At 33.2% G+C, this 19,751-nt stretch overlaps 1 protein-coding gene and 1 long non-coding RNA gene across 3 annotated transcripts; both read left to right on the plus strand.

Annotated features, from left to right (window-relative positions):
* The first annotated feature begins 38 nt into the window (after nucleotides 1-38).
* LOC149374923 (uncharacterized) lies at nucleotides 39-8,492 on the plus strand. Of its 2 annotated transcripts, none has more exons than XR_016292939.1 (4): nucleotides 39-157; nucleotides 1,717-2,114; nucleotides 7,568-7,801; nucleotides 8,406-8,492. It is a non-coding gene; the product is annotated as an uncharacterized LOC149374923 (long non-coding RNA). The 2 variants fall into 2 exon arrangements; XR_016292940.1 differs by having other exon boundaries at nucleotides 1,852-2,114.
* A 3,349-nt stretch (nucleotides 8,493-11,841) lies between these two features.
* LOC106644007 (5'-3' exoribonuclease 1-like) lies at nucleotides 11,842-19,564 on the plus strand. Its single transcript, XM_089591607.1, has 12 exons — nucleotides 11,842-11,923; nucleotides 13,484-13,918; nucleotides 13,988-14,435; nucleotides 14,495-14,780; nucleotides 14,851-15,233; nucleotides 15,688-15,974; nucleotides 16,071-16,354; nucleotides 16,437-16,710; nucleotides 16,786-17,046; nucleotides 17,129-17,289; nucleotides 17,364-17,740; nucleotides 19,230-19,564. The coding sequence occupies exons 1-12, from the start codon at nucleotides 11,849-11,851 to the stop codon at nucleotides 19,562-19,564; spliced, it is 3,606 nt and encodes a 1,201-aa protein (XP_089447733.1). The 5' UTR covers nucleotides 11,842-11,848.
* The last annotated feature ends 187 nt before the right edge of the window (nucleotides 19,565-19,751 follow it).

The following is a 19,751-nucleotide window of genomic DNA, read 5'->3' on the forward strand; positions in this document are numbered from 1 at the left end:
AAGTGTCAAGGGACAGCTCTCCTAACCTATTAAAAGAAAGTAGCCTCCACTGTGGTGGCTCTGTTGCTTGGGCCAGTGGCTCAATGATCCTGACTGGGGGAAAATAGCCTCCAGTCCAGCAGGAAGGCAGTCCTGCTGCAATAAGAGCAGAGCTAAGGTAAGGTACCCTCTATTCGGACACATAATTTTAGGATCCACTATTTCTAAATTCACAAAGAAATTAGCTGTTTTTGCGAAAAAGACGGTTGACGTATAGATAATAAAGTAATTTTTCTGTCACTTGAAAAAAAAAAAAAGTTCTTTGTGACCGTGTGATCATTGTTTAAAATAATTATAAAGATTCAGTCTCAAAACCCCTATATTCGGACAATGCATTTTTAAATAGTCCAAATATAAGTCTCGTTACGACGTAGGGACCATAATCCGGACAGTCGTGAACGTTGAGAAAATGAGGTTATGGCAGATCTTTATATACAGTTATATTTTACTTTAATGGCTTTAATTTGTTAAACAAATGCAAAAAACAAATTATTATTGTATTTTCCTACATTGTATGCCATTTCTTTGCACTTGTAAGCTAGTGAATTGCTGGATTATGTGTGTCCGAATATGTGGTACAGTTTGAACCGTAGTATCTAATTTTCAGACAGCAGCCAAACACAAAAAACCTCGATTTGCAAGAAAAAACATTTTTTTTAATGAATTATCAAATTAATTCGACATATGTTGTAACTATCTTAAATCAATTCGATACTGTAGATTACAAATAAATTTTTTCGTTCAGAAATTGTAAAAAAATTATGTAATTATCGCTGCATTGGGATTGTGCCTCTACCATGTGACCTCAGTATATATATGACTAATATAGAGGAGAAATAACCCAGGTCTTATGGGAGGAATCTTGTTTTTATTTTTTTTTCGCACTCAAAAAGATATTGAGCTTTAAAAGGTTGTTAATTGCATGTTACTGACATAATGAGAGTTACGTAGTTATTTTTTTCGTTTGGTGAATTCGTTTATGATGGTTGAAACAGCGTTTTGAACTTATACGGAGTGCCGTTTAACCCTACTTTGAGCTGTTTGTTTACTTCTGAGCATCAGCACTATCAGCAGCAGCAGCAACAGCTGAAATAAACAGCTCAAAGTAGGGTTAAACGGCACTCCGTATACGTTCAAAACGCTGTTTCAACCTTCATGAACGAATTCACCAAACGAAAAAAATAACTACGTAATTCTCAATATGTCAGTAACATGGAATTAACAACCTTTTAAAGCTCAATATCTTTTTAAGTGCGAAAAAAAAATAAAAACAAGATTCCTCCCATAAGACCAGTGTTATTTCTCCTCTATATTAGTCATATATATACTGAGGTCACGTGGTAGAGGCATGATCCCAATAGGTCCGAAGAACACTTTTGTCGGAATATAGGGTACTTTACCTTACCGCTTTTAGTCAAGAGTCATCTCGAGGGTCCGTACCATATAACTTTTTTTAGCTTCGCGGGCCTATGTTATAACATAGGCCGATGTACTGAAAAATAGTTACATGGTACGACCCCAGTTGGCAGAGAGGCTCCCCCAATTCTCTCTCAGTGTACTAACTAATCCGTTTAAGGTTTACTGTATCATTATTGTATTTTTTACTAGTCATACTATAATTCTAACTATAGAAACTATAATTTTTACTGACAAAAATGATAATTCTTTTTTTTCCAGCTTGCATCTGATTTTCTGTGCAGGATTGCTGGAATTTCTGCTGGAATTTTATCTAGAATTTGAAAACTTTTTTCTGTCCGTGTATTCAATGGAAAGATGGAAATGTATTCAAATACCACTTAATATCCGTTACAGCTTTTAAAATTTGTTCGTAAGCAGACAGGTCTTTGTCTTCCAAATTATGAAGGGGAGGGAGGTAGAAGACATAAACAAGGACAGTCTAATTTTTACTTCGTGCTGTGGTATAAAAGTTGGAGACAAACTGGACAGATTTCAGTGCCTCATCGTAATAGGTGACTATTTAACTACCAATTGCTAGTTTTGTTGCTGCGTACTATTCATCTTGCTTTTGAGTTTCATCCCATACCAAGCTAACATGAAGCTGTATATCTTTCTAGGTAAATAATAATATTTATTGGTGAATTAGTATGGTACATATCTAGTTGTAAGAATTGAAAGAGAAAATATGTTGGTGATATCGCAATTTTAAGTTATTAGGATGTCTGTATATTTATGTCAATTGTAATTGATTTTATTGTTTTGTTTTTTTAAATTCATTTTATACTTATATCTGTACATTACTTGAGTAAATGTTTGTTCACTTACATTGCTCTATTTTTTATTATTTCACTGATCATACAATCGTGAAAATTTGGAGAAAATCTGAGAAAGGGAGTAAATTTAATCTTTGAATATCAAGTTGACTTGCCAGAGATTTTTACCCAGGCCTCCTTAAAGTTTGTATATGTATACACCAATCGAGCTACGATATGCAACCATAATCAGACTCGGGCAAAAAGGTATTAGTTATTTGGAAATAAAAATCACTGTTTCATCAAGGGAATACAATTTTTTTTCAAATAACGTAACAATTATTTGAAATTTTAATTAGAGTATTCGAAATAATTCTAAGGCTGCGTATACATGGAGTCTTGAATATCCACGACCAGCCCATGTGCCCGTGTGAGTGCGAGTGAAAAGGAAGAACATATTACTCTCTTTCTTGCACTCATAAGGGCACATGGGCTGGTCCTGGATATTCAAGACTCCATGTATACGCAGCCTAACAAAAACAATTGGTGTTTCAATTAAAATATTTCAAATATTTAAATAAAGTTTAAAAAAAAAACATTTCAAATAAAATGTTTTAAATACAAAAAAACTTGAAATACAATTATATTTTATCACTGTATTTAAAAAAATTAAGAAAAGTATTAAGTAAATTATTTCAAATACTTCATCAAATAAAATTATATCTGAAATAATGTATTTTAAATAAAAGTGCGTTTCGTATAATTTATTTAAAATAAAGTATTAGAGCTACTTTTTATTCAAATGTACTTAATATTAATCTCATTTAAATACCAATGCATTTAAAATACAAAGTATTTGATGTGTTTAGTTAAAAAAAAATATTGTAAATACTGCATTTTAAGTAAAAATAAAAAATATTCTTTTAAAAAATTTTGAACGGTTGAAAAATTTTATTTCAACTAAATTATTTATTCAAGTATTTCATTTGAACTATTATTTTAAATATAATTATAAATACAGTAGTAAGTTCAAATATTTCATTTAAATAAAGTAATTACGTATTTGGATAACTTAAAATAAAGTATTTCAAGGGTATCAAAAACTACTCTCCTCTGGTCATAATCAACTGAGCTGCGGCTGCTCTATTTCATTGTTCTTATTTCATTACTTCACAAAATGTAAAAATTAATCATGCTTGCAGTGCTAAGACATGCTAAGTATTTAGAATTCTTGATTAGTTGTGTATTTAACCGATTTGTTGTCCTTTTCTCGAAGAAAATTGCAGTAATAAGGTCAAAATATCAGTTCCCAGTCCAAAACTCTCGTAGACCAAAAGAAAGCTTTTTTCCGAAATTTTTGCACCTACATTATAAACTTTAATCATCATTAGCGTAGAAACAGCTCTGAAAAACGCGTCATTTAGTTCTGCAACATCTTCTTGGTCGATTTTCAAATCACATGCTGGTATAAGTTGAAAAGTGCACTGGCCAATGCCACTGAAAATTGAAATGGCTGGGAGTGGCAAGTGAATCATTTCTTGTTTTTCGTGTGTACAAATAGGTATACCATTTAGAAACACATTGAACTTGAGTTTGGCCAATCACACTCGACTCTCGGACAGCAAAGTATCAACAAGTGTTTATACAAATAATTTTCCAGCTATTCAATACGTTGATACAATATTCCTTTTGTCACACTTTTTCCAGACTTTGGACTGGCGGACATTTAAATGCTGGCGTGTTTAAAAAATATAGATCGCTGTTTGACAAAATCAAAGTTTAAGAAACAGTTTAAAATTTTCTTGAGACTACTTTAATAAATTCTGAGCGAGTTGTAAAACCTGTTTGATACCATAACATATTGTTTCTTAAAAAGTTTTCCTTGTCTATAGTCTCTTTTGATTTATTTTTTTTTTACTTCGCGTCTTGATATACACTTCTCATAGCACAGATTTCAGTTAGATGCGCATGAAAGGATTCACAATTATTTATAGTAAGGCAGATCAAAGATGAAACGTGAGCCTGAATTGTTCGAGGAATCATTTTGTAACATTTGCACGATCGAACCGTGCAAGCCCAACGTTGAGGATTAGTTTTTAGATTTCTTTGAAATCCAAAAGTATAGTTATCACCGCACAGCAGAGTTTTACCCCTTTCACTCGACAATCACTTCATTTAGTCCGGGTCGTAATCTGGAATTCGTGGGAGAAATTATTTGGATAGGATTGTTTTGCATGATCTTACGCAAAACGATCACCTAAAAACGAATTTGTATGTTGCCAGGCTTCAAAGATGTAGGAAAAATGTTTAAACAAAATTTTTTAAACAAAAAAATTTTTTTAGCTTTTTTGGACAATTTTAAACAAAAAAGATGTCTTGAAAATTTTCTCCAAAATCAATACTTTTCGAGATATTAATTGTACAAAGTTTAAAAAACCGTGAAAATCGCCACTTTCAAGTATGAAAAACGACAATAAAAATTAAAAATTTTGATGTTGCCAAAGTTCTCAAATATTCTTCAAACATCCCTTGACAAAATCCTAAGGCGTTTCCGGATGTTATTTTATTGCAAACCCTTCATTTTTAATTTACAATCAAGCGTGTGCATCGTTACGGTCGGCTGCTGCTGGCCGCGGCTCTCATGTTCCGTCTCTTTCCCACTCACGAGGAGTACATGGAATTTACTGGCGCTCATATTTGATTTTAATGGTAAGTACATTATTCTTCTATAGTAACTGTGGGAATAAAAATCCAGTTATGTTTTTTTAATTACGAAAATCCAATTCAACTTGAAAATGTATCAAGCGCCGTGCCGTGCCGATTTTTTTTAGCCAGATAAAATAAATTGAATTGCTGAAAAGTACAAGGATCAGGATTAGGTTTGAATTTAATTTTTGAAACAAAATCACGTAATTTATTTAATTCTTCATTAAAAAAATAAGAATTCAAATGACAAAAAGTTACAACGCTTCATCAACAATCATCTTCTTCTACACATACGACACATTTATTTTCGCAAACATTTAAATCACAACCGCACAGAGCGATACAATTCAAACCTTTTTTTTTACAGTGGCATGCTTTAGTTTTACACGATTTTTCAAAGAAGAATAATAAAGTTAGTATACGTAAACGTATAAAGAAGAATAATGTACTTACCATTAAAATCAAATATGAGCGCCAGTAAATTCCATGTACTCCTCGTGAGTGGGAAAGAGACGGAACATGAGAGCCGCGGCCAGCAGCAGCCGACCGTAACGATGCACACGCTTGATTGTAAATTAAAAATGAAGGGTTTGCAATAAAATAACATCCGGAAACGCCTTAGGATTTTGTCAAGGGATGTTTGAAGAATATTTGAGAACTTTGGCAACATCAAAATTTTTAATTTTTATTGTTGTTTTTCATACTTGAAAGTGGCGATTTTCACGGTTTTTTAAACTTTGTACAATTAATATCTCGAAAAGTATTGATTTTAGAGAAAATTTTCAAGACATCTTTTTTGTTTAAAATTGTCCAAAAAAGCTAAAAAAATTTGTTTGTTTAAAAAATTTTGTTTAAACATTTTTCCTACATCTTTGAAGCCTGGCAACATGCAAATTCGTTTTTAGGTGATCATTTTGCGTAAGATCATGCAAAACAATCCTATCCAAATAATTTCTCCCACGAATTCCAGATTACGACCCGGACTAATTGTCAAACACTAGAAGGAGTATAAAAAAAATACTATGATAAAAACACAACTGATACATATATGTATACAATATATTAAAACTGAATACAAAAATAGAGTCGAATGTGATCGGACGCTCTCAAGTTCAATGGCCTGTTGTTTTTCTAAATGGTATAGGTGTACATTTCTCCTTTACTTAACGTTGATTCAAAATTTCATTGTTATGCTCATATTGGAAACATGTATAACTTCAACAAAGAAGCTGTACTACTCGATATTCTACTGCAATATATATGTTAGGTGTATGGGAGCCAATTTGACCATAAACCCGAATGACTCAGTGAACAGTGGGAGCGAATTTGAATTTTTTTTTATAAATTTGGGAACCAATTTGTCTAAGCCCGTAAACTGTACTTTCTTATACTATTTGACAATGACAGGACAAAGACAATACTGCATAAGCGAAAAAGCCGGTGTGTTTTCTTCACGAAAAATCTGAGAGTTCTAAAGCTCGAAATGTATGTTTCGACCCTGTCAGTCTGTTTCGACCCCTTGAAATTGATAATCAATTGTAGTTAAGTTTTATTTGAAAGCAGTGAATTTGAGACGGAGTAGCAGAGTACCTGGAGCAAATAAATCAAAACTGACTATGTTTACTAAGAAAATTAGTTTTCTAGTAACTAATTGGTAATAATAAAAAATCTAAGTAAACTGTACTTTACAGTCAAATAATTATAATTTAGGATAGAACTAAATTAATGGTTGATAAAATATAAAAATGTGTTTAAATGTTCAGTTCAAATATCAATAATATTTATATGAAATATTTACTATTACAAAAATGATTGTCAAAGAACTATTTAATTATAATAAGCTACTGTAAAACAAATATATATATTTGTGATGATAAAAATTCTTTCGTACATAGTTGCAGCCATTATTTTCAGTTGAAACATTTAAATACTAAGTTTTCATTGTAAAAAAATACTGCTGTAAACAATTTAACAATTATTTTATTTGTATAGACATGAAATAAACTTATAAGAAAAAGTTATTAAAACAGTTAAAGTTAAAAAACGTATTATAAGTATTTTTTACAAATAGGTTAGTTCTGACCCCCCTCCAAAATCATAAAAGCTGCATACGTTGTGACACAAACAGTTTGTAGCAAATTCATTACAGAAATTTTTTTTTTTTTTGATGTACTGAAAAGCAATAACGAGCCATAAAATGTTTATAAAGTTCAATTCGAAAAATCAAAAATTTTAAACTGAATCTGAGACAGTTACGGCGGAATTACTCATATAAATATACTTGATCCACTCGTGTACCATAATGTCGAAATGACGAAATATAAGTATAACCTTAGTACACTAACAATATGTGTTGTGTACACCAATGAATTTCAAGTTACCAAAAATAGTTTATAGTGTTAACCAAAGTTTGTACATTTTAATGATAACCAAAAATATCTCGTAGGTCTTTGATTCACAAAAATCTTTTATTTAACTAAAATGAAGTTTTATTGTCATGATTTTTAATTAGTGTTGTACAATTATTACTTTAAATTTTACGTTAAAACCCAAAACTTCTGAATTTTTCAAACCTCTTGGACGTATGACAGTACATTATTTTGTTTTGGCAGCTTTTCTAGTTTATACTGTTATTGCTATTGAAGCAAGCCCAAAATTAAGTACGGACGTCGAAAAAGAAGTACCCGAAGAAGAGGAGGAAGTTAAAATAAGAGAAATCTGCTCAAAAACATTGTTATCTACCTATATGCCCGTCTGTGCCTACGATCCAACTAATGATGCTGTCAAACCACAAACCTTCCCCAACAGTCACCTCCTTAATGCAGAAAACTGCGAAACTGGAAAAAGTAAGCTTATTTTGCGGACATATTTTAAGAGTGTTTTTTTTTTGTTTTTTTTTTTTTGTACATAAAATTAGGTTTATAGTACTATTATATAAAAAAAAAAAATAAAAAAAAATGAAAAATAAAGAAAAAATAAAATTTAGACATTTTCTTGGAACAGTCATCTGAATAAAGGTTTTTCTACCAAAAAATTATATTGGAAAACTTGTTACTGCCCCGCTCGTTCAATAAATGCTGGCTGAAATGTCTATATCACCTGAAATATTATGCTAATAAAATAAGTGCAACATTTTCATTCAGAATAAATTTTTAAAAATATTAGGACACTATTAAAGAATAAGTTCTTTTTCAAAACTGTACTATTTACAAGGTATTGTTTTAAAAGTTTAAATGGTGTTATTCTGGGGATGGAGTTAAATCGCGATAGAGAAGATGCATATCATACATGTATTTATAGTTACGAAATCTTTGATCGTTTTACAATTTTTATTCAAAAATTTCTTGGAAAAACATGTGTTTCATTTGACAGTTCAGTTTTTTCTCCATTTCTATGTTTTATGACTCATTTACATTTTTTACTTCTTAAAAATTGTCTTTCTTTTTACAGATCTAGTTATCAAAAACCACGGCGTATGTCGTAAAGATGATTGATTTTCAACATTCAGGCCACAGCGCACATTCGAATTTGATTTCAATGTACAAGCATTTTCATTGCAATGTAATGAACATGATGTAACAAATAAATTATTTTTTTTTTATCTTTAAATCTCTTTGTTTTTACCACACACATTGAATAATGCACCTTCAACTTTTGGTGTACAGTATTTCTTTATAATGAACGGTTATCAAAAATAATTTTAAAGTATTAAAGAGTTGGAGATGCACTTTTAACAAAATTAAGCCTCCGGCTCCATTCACCAGGTGGCCAACCCTTTAATGTTTGCTTCTCTACAAGAATATGGAAATCAATTCATAGCACTGTCTTTTTCTAATCACGACCAATCGTTCTCAAAGTGCCCAGTGGGGGCGCGATTTTGGAATTGCGCTCAAAGCGAATAGGGTCTAGCCAGTGCCCTTGAACGTAGTACCATTTATTTTTACCCTTGAAAAAGTGGCATTGATTTGATGTTGTTTGTGACGTTCAATGATATTTTTCAGTATCTTAATTCGCTAGACCCTTTAATAAGGGTTTGAGTATTTGTTAGTGTCCAATAAGCCTTATATTTTATTTTCCTACGGATATCTTTGTCAGACTGCATGCATGTGGCAACATGTCTTTGCACTAAATAGCTTTTCAAATTTTTTTTTTTTGTAGCATATTAAAACTTAATATTTTACACACTCATCAATCGTAAAGCAACCATGTAGAATGATAAGGTAATAGTAGCAGTACTGGAACAGTTATTTCGGAGAATCTTTTTTTTGTCAATTTTCAATAAATTTTTATATCATATAATGACAAGACAGTTGTTCCTACAGTAAATTTAGATTTTTTCCTATCGATAGAATAAATGAAAGCTTTTTTTGGTCATGTGTACAACAAATATATTAATTTTAAAGTTTTTTTAACAATATGACCCATTAGATAAACAACATGTTCAGGTATTGGTACCGATACGCATTTTTGACCCAGTACTCGAATATCCCACGCTAATTTAGAGTGACAAAGAGGTTATACTAGCTACTTTTTTTTCTTTTTTTCTTTTTTTTAATTTTTTTATTGCCACTTTGACCACCCGAACTCGACCATCGCCGCACTCGCGTACCTCCAACCCGGTCGCTTCGACTTTATACGACGTCCATGCGCTCTAGCACAGAACCCCGAGGATCCTCAGTATACTCTAGGTCTTCAATCTTCCCTGCTTCTATCGGATGCATCTCCATGATCTCGCCGAAACAAATGCGACTTCAATCCGTACGCTCCCTTCAGGAGCACCCTTCTATCCGCCGTATCCTTTACGGCCTCAACCCTCAACCCTATACAACACTTACACTAAGCACAAGTACGCTTCCAAATTCCAAATCCAAATACACAATACCCAGTGGACTCACACATCTACACACACACATACAATAACACAAAATCTAAGCTTCTCTATTCCGGTGCAAGCCAAGATTCGAGCTTTGCCCAGATGCGTAAGTGCCCCTCCTCTCATCCCTTTGAGAGCGGGCCTCCGAAATTCTCCGTTATTTTCCTTCTTCCCTCTTCTCCTATATGCCCTTTTGTCTTCTAGGGGAGTGGTCCTCACGGACCTGTCCCATGCGGGGAGGTTAATTTTTAGTCGATAGGCACACCGGGTGAATCCGACACTACCACCGGATTAGCTGGGGTGTCTATGAAGATTTCCCCCCCTCCCCGCTCCATCAAACAAAAAAACAAAACAAAAATTGCCGCATTGATCATGTTATATTGCACATTAGGGTGAGATTACATGGAGTCTGGCAGTCTGCAGACTGGCAGAATCGCGCTAAGTTTAAAGTATGTTTCAATATTAATATTTAAAACCTGTTACGCAAGCAAAGAAATAATTATCGTAATACATTTGCATTTCTGTATTAACTAATATTTATGAAAAAAAAGGCGACGAAAAACGTTTTGTCACAGTTACATATTGTTATACATACCAGGTTACATCAGTGACCCTACTCACCGACTGTGCGATGTTAACATAAATCTATAAAAAAAGATATAAAATAATATTTGACACGTTTTATTGTAAATGAAATTGATTGTAACTAAGCCTTTATTCTGTTGTGACAATAATTACAATTTTTTCTTTATTCTACTAAATTATTCTGAGATGTTATAATTTAAACATAATTTAAACTTAGCGCAATTCTGCCAGTCTGCAGACTGCCAGACTCCATGTAATCTCACCCTTAAAATCTACTAAAAACTTGTTTGAAATATCATTCGTCGCGTCTGACCAAAACTTTAACTACTAGCTTGATACATCACTATTATTGATTAATTTATGTATATAATTTTGTAAAAAGTTAAGGATGTGAAAAAATTTTTTTTTTACTTTTCATGAAAAATAAAAATATTTGTTTCAAGCTGTTTAAGCTACTGGTACAATTTTACGTAAACTTCATGTATTGGTACTTTTACCAGTTGAAAGTTTTCAACACGATCGAAGACTGGAGTTATTCACTATTAGGTTAGATTTTTTTTTCAAGCTAGCAAAAAAATGTCCTTCCTGTGGAAAAAGGTCGCGGCAAACCAGAGAATCTTACTACCTTTGAATTTTCATCAATATTTTATCAGGAATTCTTCGAGTACAAGCAAGACTAACGTTATTCGAATTTTTAATACTCCGCTTGCCAACTTTAGCTCTCGGCCCCGGTCACCTCCCAGATCGGCCGGTGATCCTCTTGTACCAAGTTATTTACTTACTTCGATTATAATTGGGACGTATCTATGAACAGAATCGACCAATTGATAAAAATTAACCCATCCATTGCATTTTCAAGAGAGCCAACTAAACTAATGTTTAAGGCGGTTGCGGGCCGATTATTTAAGCATGACAACATACTTAATAAAAGCTGCAGTGAGCAAACCTGACGTGTCTGTACGCATAAACATAGGTACTGTATTCCACATAAGAATAGGTACTGTGGTACTTACTGTATGCCTGTATTCGTGTACACGTCACGGCACGATTTTCGCATTTCGTTTGTTATATCCCTCTACGCGTATGCTATCGGTGCGAGTCATGACTAGCGCGGTTGCAGGGTGTATACCTACGTTCGTGCCGCGTTTTGCAGTGTAGTTTTTATTTTATTTTATTTTTTTCCTATGGTTGCCTGCTAGTATCGTCTGTATATGAACTCATAGGCTCCGTATAAGTACGCACGAATTGCCGTTGCAGTCACGGAGTTAAAGTTGCCGAGAGAAGACGCAGATTGTCTACTTATAAAATTTCACTTCGTGCAGTGTTGACTTTGATATCGGGTATCAAGTGTCTATACCTACCTACCGTATCCGTTGCCGCAACAAAGAGGCCTTTTATTTCAGTTTTGGAAAATAATAGCTAGAGCAGTGCAACGATGGGTGTACCAAAGTTTTTTCGCTTTCTGATCGACAGGTATCCATGCATCAGGATAAACATAAAGGAACATGAGGTAAGCGTGCATATTGTAACGAATTACGGTAATTAGCTGACGTAATAATTTGGTCCATACAAGCTTCGTCCACTGGTGTTTTTTTTTTAATTTTTTTTTTTTTATTCGGATCAACATTTAAGTACAGAGACTTTTTAAAGTAATTTTGACTAACTAAACACACTATTTTTATCGGTGAGTGCGATTTGTAAACGAAATTCTTTTTATTCGTTAATGCGGTGGATAAACAAGAAAAAAAAATGATATATAAATAAACACTTCCGTGGTATACTAGCTAAGTTTAAATAAAATTACGTTTACGGTTACGCAGATTATAAAATTGATTGTGAATAATTGTACTCGCAAGGTGTATATGCTAAGTGTATGGATAAGATAAGTGAGCATCACCGTGTTCTTATACAGAATGTCCATTGTTTTTCTCGGGACTAAAAATATGAGTATGTATAAGTGCGCCGGTGCATGGTATATGATACTGCAGGACTACATATATGTATACTTATATATGGTGCAAATCTACCTTACGTGTACTACTTTCATTAGTGTAGGCATGTTGAAATTTTTTTTTTATAATTAACTATCGGTAAATTTAAATTTATTGCTAATTAGAAAAAACTAAAGCATCAATTTTGATCGAACACAGCTCATTAACTTCCTTTTTTAATTTCATGCAATGCCTAATATCAATTTTTGGCACATTAGATAAGCAACAAAGAAGTTTTGTCTACATTTTGGTTCTGTCAAAAAAGTGCATTTTTTTCCACAAGTTTTTGCAATAATAAACTGTCATTTAGTTTTCATTTTACCGACATTTTGAGCTAATATGCAAACACTAAACGATGCTTTATTATTATTTGTATTTTCCAAAATTAATTACGAATGTTGATAAGAAAAAAGTATTCTAGATTTCATTGATCAAGCACCGGCGTACTGGAACACAAGTTGTATTTTCGGTAATCAAAACATCCATGAGTTTTTAAACTGATTTTCGCGAAGTACGCATAGTACAAAAAAATATCTGTAGCTCTGTTATATTTGTAATATAAATTTGAAATGTAAAAGGTATGAACACATATGCCCGAATTGACGTCGATGTTATTGTTGGGTGTTTTCATTAAAATAATGTAGACGCAGATCATTAGGGTGTTTTTATTATTATTATTTTATTGTTATTATTAGCAATATTATTAAACAAATAACTCATCATGTGACCGTTTATGAAATTAAGAAGAGCTGAAATATCAAAGAAATTTTTTTTAAATGATTTTTTGGCAAATAGAAATAATGTTTGCAAATATTACTTCATTTTTTATGTAGGGCCATTTTTTTTTCTTGCTTTATTTTTTAATTTGGGACAACTATATTTCAGTCGTCAAAAATTTTTTCTTAATTTTTAAAAAAAGCTCTGGGCGAGCTCTTGAAACTTCAGACTCGTAAATCAAACACAAGTAAAACGAACATTCGTTCACTTACTCGATCGTTTTATACAACAGGAAATAATTTTTGAAAATCAGCATATATATGCGCGAACAAACGTAAAAACATAGCATTTTCATATTCTAGATACCAACGTATGACAATTTATATTTGGACATGAATTCCATCATTCACGCATGCTCGCATCCAACGGATGCGGACGTTTACTTCCGCGTCGGCAGAAAGGAATTTTCCGACGAGGACATTTTTCAAAACGTCTCGCGCTACGTGGATTTGATCTTCCGCATAGTCAAGCCTCTGAAGGTGATGTTTTTGGCGTTTGATGGTGTCACACCAAGGGCCAAAATGAATCAGCAACGTGCCACTCGGTTCCGAGTTTCAAAAAAATTTGACGACGACAACGAGCTTGGAGAACAGCAGGAATTGCTCGACACTAATTGTATTACACCCGGCACCACCTTCATGGCCGAGCTGATCGAGCACATGAGACACTTTGTAGCCTACAAAATCTCCACGGATCCTATGTGGCAAGGATGCAAAATTATCCTCAGTGGCCCAGAGGTGAAAGTTTTTTCATTGTTTTTTTTTTTTTATTTATTTATTAATTTATTTTATTATTTTATTTTTTAGGTTCCAGGTGAAGGAGAGCATAAAATCATGCAATACATTAGGTATGAACAAACTTTAAACACCTACGACTGCAATACAAGACATTGCGTGTACAGTATTGATGCGGACATGATCGTGCTAGGCCTGTGTTGTCATATCGTACACTTTTCTTTGATCCAAGAAACCATTCGGTTTGGAAAAAGAAAACTTCTCTTGACTCCAGAAGAATCCGAATTTCATTTGTTGCACTTGTGCGTGTTGCGAGAGTATTTGCAAAAAGAGTTCGGATACTTATTCGACGATCGGGGTATTGTGGGATTCGATTCAGAAAAAATCATCGACGACTGGGTGTTACTTGGGTTCTTGGTTGGCAACGATTTTGTACCTCAGTTGCCGAAGTTGAATATAGTGGATGGTGCTCTGCCTTTTTTGTACAAGATCTACGTTGACGTCTTTCCTAATCTGAATGGTAAATAAATCTGAGTTTTTTTTTCATAGACGGTATTTGTATACGAAATTCTATCACAGGGTATATCAATGAATCCGGAGTCCTGAATCTGAAGCGATTCGAGATGTTCTTGAAGTACCTTTTTAGCTTTGAAAAGAAGCTTGAATCTGAGAGCTCAGCTGAAACTCGATTTTCAACTAACTCTAACGATGACGGTGACAAGTTTGCGGACGTTCCATTGAAAACTGCAATAAATGCGGATATTCAAACAAATCTAAGATTGCAAGATTTGAAATTGGATGACTCAGAATGTTCGACAAAGTCAGAATATTACAAAACCAAACTTAAAGTGACAAATTTTGAAGAGTAAGTGAAATTGTTTATATGGATCGAATATTTTATCATACGTATTGACACAAAAAAAATAATGTTTTAGATCAGATGTAAAAGTAATGGTAACCGAATACGTAAGGGCCGTGCAGTGGACGTTGGCTTACTACTATCAAGGATGCATTAGTTGGTCGTGGTATTATCCGTATCATTATGCTCCACACATATGTGACGTGAGGAACGTTCAAAACGTAAGTTTGAAGTTTGAAGGGGGAAAACCCTTTTTACCACTGCAGCACTTGCTGGCGGTATTACCACCTATAAGCAGACACTTGCTACCAAAAGCATACCAAACTCTCTTAATAAGTGAAACATCTCCGATAATACATTTTTATCCGACTAAATTTGAAATTGATTTAAACGGTAAAACAAATGATTTTGAAGCTATTGTTATTTTACCGTTCATCGATGAAAAGGAACTATTGAGTGGTAGGTTTTTTTTTTTCTTTTATGGATAACAAATAAATTATGGGGTCAAATTTTATTTTCTGTGTGATGTAAAACAGCGCCACCTGCACGAGGCGATGTTGGATACAGGATAATACGATTACACTGTCTGTTACGGGCTGAAAACTTGTTTTTTTGTAGTTTTAATGCATTTTTTATGCTTATTTGTTTCAAACACAATTTTTTGTTACATTATTCATTATTATTTTTCAACTATAAAATAATAGTTGTTATATGTTTAAAACAAATTCTGGACACTGAAAATCGATACTTTAAGTGTCTAAAATGCATTAAAACAACAAAAAACAATTAACAAAGTTTGCAGCTCATAACAGACTATGTAATGTTGTGTTATCTGATCGCCTCTTCTTTCCATGCAGGTGGCGCTGTTTCAGATTACTGCACATAGCAAATACTTGTAATATGATTTTCACAGCTATGGAACCTTACAACAAAAAATTAAGTTCAAAAGACAAAATTCGTAACAAGATGGGCCAAACGTGCATTTTCACTTACACGGAAACCAATTTGGGGAAATATCCGGTTGACACGATGTATGATGATTTCATAAACCATGCTCAGCTTCAACACATTCTATTGGAGGATGTATTTTTATCAGATACCAAGGGATTGGACAAGAAAGCAGATGCTCGTTTGAGATTCCCGGGATTCCCAATAATGGAAAGGCCTTCGTTGTCAACCGTTTCGTTTATGAAAAAAGAAGTACGTTGATCTCTTTTATTGAAGTGTTTGTGTTTAATAATATTAATTTCTGTTTTTTATTTAAAAAAAAAAAAAAAAATGTATTTTTGTCATCAGAAAAATACTATTCCTCGGACGACTGTTGAGTACATGTACATGAAGTTGAATCATCAATCTCAATGTTCCCTAGATGCAATAGCCAAAAATATTTTGACCAAGACAGTCTACATAAATTGGCCATACTTGCAAGAAGCTTATGTTGTTGGAGTGACCGATTTTAAAAATAAAATCATTCTCAAGGATTATTGGAAAAAATACGCGGAAGACAATATAACATTAAGTAATCCAACTCTCAACGTTGTGCAGAGCTTGAAGAATGATTGCGACTCTATTGCTGAAAAGTAAGTTTTGGTGTAAGCGTTTAATTTATAATTCTTTAAATGCTCTCGTGGTTTATCAATTTTACATGTTTTTAATTCAAAGATATAAAAATAACATGGGTATCGACATTGGAGAGACAAAAGTGATGGTTTACGTGCTGCCTGCGTTTGGCAAACAGTATGTTTGTGATGCTCGTGGCATCGTAAGAGCAAGAAACAGGTGGAAGTCTGTCTTGGAAGCTCATCCTTACCAAACGTTAGAAAAAAATGTCACGCAAATAGAAAAACCTTTACCTTTCAAATTGCTTAAGGACATTTTTAGCCCTTCGTCAATCTGCTTTTCCATTAGTCATCCTTATTATGGTGCAATGGGAACGGTGATTTAATAACCAACGTAACATAAAATTACGCGAGTTTTTCTTACAAAAACATCAAAGTATAATTTTTTCCAGGTGAAAAATCTGCATCTAGCACAGCAAAAAGTAACTATTACTTTGGCGATGACGAACGAGCCTGATTTTACGTTGTTGGATAAAAAATGTTTTTCCAATAACACGGTCTACATGAGTTCTGGAACGGTTGCTCAAAAGTTGGGCGTCAGCTCAAAATTAATAAACCGTATAAGTGGGTCGGTGTTTGTCAAAGACGAATCAGATAAATCCAAGTACTTTGATATTGGGCTTCACATGAAGTCCCCAAAATACAACAAGGAAGTACGATATAATACATTTTTTATTCTCCTACAATTTTAGACAAGATTGTTGATGATTCTATTGGTGGTTCTAATAATTTTAGCTCTGTGATTACACGACAAAAAGAAACAATTCTTGGGCGTACAGTGACAAAGCCGTTCAGTTGATCAAAAGCTACATTGAAAAGTTCCCGGATATGTTTCAAAAATTCAAAAGTATGATCTCCTCCGAATCGTTTTTTGTTGCAGATTTTTTTCCGGAAGAGTAGGCACAATTTTAATTTTTAATGATACGAAATTCATAATAACAGAGACGTACAAAATATTTATTGTTTCTAGGGGCCTTAGTGGAATAAACGCTGTCCTTAATTGGATAACGGATCAAACACAACAGTATCCCCCGTTCAAAGATTGTAATACCAAAAGCATTGAATCGGAAGGAGTTGAAAAGCTAGAAAAGTTTGTGGATAATTTTAAAGTCGAAAGGGAAACGATTGACACGACACTTTCCTGTAAAGTGCTGTTCAGACCTGGGACTACTATCGGCCTTGTGTCGCCGGATCCAAAAGCCAACCACAAAATTCTGGATCGCGTTGTTTGCATCAAAGACAATTTTACGGTTCCTTTGGGATTCAAGGGTACTATAATAGGAAAAAAAGAGAAAGAAAACAAGTACGAAATCATTTACGAAGTTCTCTTCGATTCTTCATTCACAGGTAACTTTTTACATCCGTACATCCGCTTACACATATTTTATGAGATTTATTCGGGGATCAACATTAAATTAACTAAACACAAGTCACCGGTGATGACCCGAATTTACCCGATGCTGACTAAAACACGATAAGTATTTTTTTTAATACAAACGGCCCGCGTAAAAATTTTTACGTTTGGCCAAACTTTCGCCAAAGTTCATGTGGTCAATAAGAAAATCCCAAACTTGGATTTTCGTTGGAATATTTTACTCAATATTTTTCGTAAGTCATGTATGCAGACCAACTAATATCCTGACGCAACAAATTAATTTTTTAGACGTTTGGTTGAACATTTGCTAAACTTGAGTAAAATATTCCAAAAAAAATCCGAGTTTGGGATTTTCTCATTGCCCAAGCTTGGCCAAACGTTGACCACATGAACTTTTGCGCAAGTTTGGCCAAACTTAAAAATTTTTAAGCGGGCCCGTTAGGTTAAGATACGGTAGCTGCAATATTTACATTATTTCTAGCAAACAAAGATGTAAAATTACGCATGTCAATTGACCTTAAAAATTTACTTACTTGATTTGACCGCGTGATTAACAAAAATAACTGAGTTGGACAGCTTCAAAGTAGCTCTGATTGAGTCCAACGCCGATTGTTTGCATGTACTTCAGCGTTTTTTTATAAAATGAAATGTATAAAATTTTATTTAGCATTTTTTAAGGTTACCAACAAAACATTTATCGGAACTATTGGGATATAGATAGATATTTTACATTATATCTAAGAACGTTTATGATGAATATCGTAAAGTATATGATCGTACGTATCCATCTAACTGAAAACAGCGTTGCCAGAACATCACAAATACCCCCCACAGCCCTCAAATACCCCCCTCTCCTCCAAAGGGAAAATTCCTTTCATTTTTCCGTTATTTTAACGCAATATAATTTTGGTTGGTCCCCCAAAATACCCCTCACAATTTATGTGTTTCTTTTGTTATTAAATACGTTGTCATCAGATAAAAATGTAGTTTCTATTTTTTCAAGCTATCCAGAAGATACATAGATATGACTTTATGCTTATAAATAATAAGAATTATTAATTGACGATTGAATTCAGTTTTCTGTAAAAGCAAATTTGTTTCACTCAGATCATATTGTTTAAACAATTACATTCACATCAACAAGAGTCAGTGGGCTAGACTGCACAGGGGGGAGGGGCAAAACCCCACTGTAATATATAGATTTCATTAAATAAAAAATGGTCTATTTTATATCCCAGTCAGTTATAATAACGTGTGGAAAGGTATTTCGATCTGAAAATAGGCGGATTGACTTAAAAAAAAAGAAGAAGAAAAAAAAATCAGTAAATTTTAAGTACTTTTAGGCCGCCATCGATTGACATTCGTTTGTTGTATAAATTATTATATGGGATTGATTTAATCTAAATTTATTTATACATTTTACGAAAATGAGAACAAAAAATTTTTAATTGTACTTTCCAGGTGGACTGTCCCTTCACAACAGCTCTGAGCAGAGGTATTATCGACTAACAATAGCTGATTTCATAAACATTAGTCACGGACAAAGAAATCCGAATAATAATTTGGAAAAACATCCAAAGAAAGACACTGGGGCTGAGGTAGCCAAAAACGAAATAAATAGTCCAAAAAATCTACCAATCAATACATCGAAAAAAAATTCCGGTAGTGGAACAAGACCTCAAAAATTTGTAGGATCACAACAAAAAAAGGTGCACAAAAATGTACCTCATCACGAAAAAGTAAAACAGAAAAAAGTTTCAGGGCCGTGCAATGCTAAGAAAGCTTCAAAAAATTGATTTTATTGCATGGGTTATTTTACAATGGTTATGTCAATTTTTTTTTAAGATCTTAAAGAACGAATTCTTCCTTTTTTACCATAAAACATCAACAAATGGTGTTTTTATTAAATATTAATTGTGCCTAAAATGTATAACTCAATAAGTGTGATGACTGTAACTAGTATAATTTTCAATGTAAAATAAT

This window comes from Copidosoma floridanum, unplaced genomic scaffold (assembly GCF_036245765.1).
Source record: "Copidosoma floridanum isolate Cflo_tuat_1 unplaced genomic scaffold, Cflo_Japanese_pri ptg000013l, whole genome shotgun sequence".
Classification (NCBI taxonomy): domain Eukaryota; kingdom Metazoa; phylum Arthropoda; class Insecta; order Hymenoptera; family Encyrtidae; genus Copidosoma; species Copidosoma floridanum.

Bases quoted from the DNA above. Each gene is read 5' to 3' on its own strand.
- LOC106644007 (XM_089591607.1), top strand. From the start codon at position 11,849: ATGGGTGTACCAAAGTTTTTTCGCTTTCTGATCGACAGGTATCCATGC. The intron at 16,355-16,436 runs GTAAGTTTTGGT...TTTAATTCAAAG, and splicing joins TGCGACTCTATTGCTGAAAA to ATATAAAAATAACATGGGTA. The intron at 17,290-17,363 runs GTAGGCACAATT...TATTGTTTCTAG, and splicing joins GCAGATTTTTTTCCGGAAGA to GGGCCTTAGTGGAATAAACG.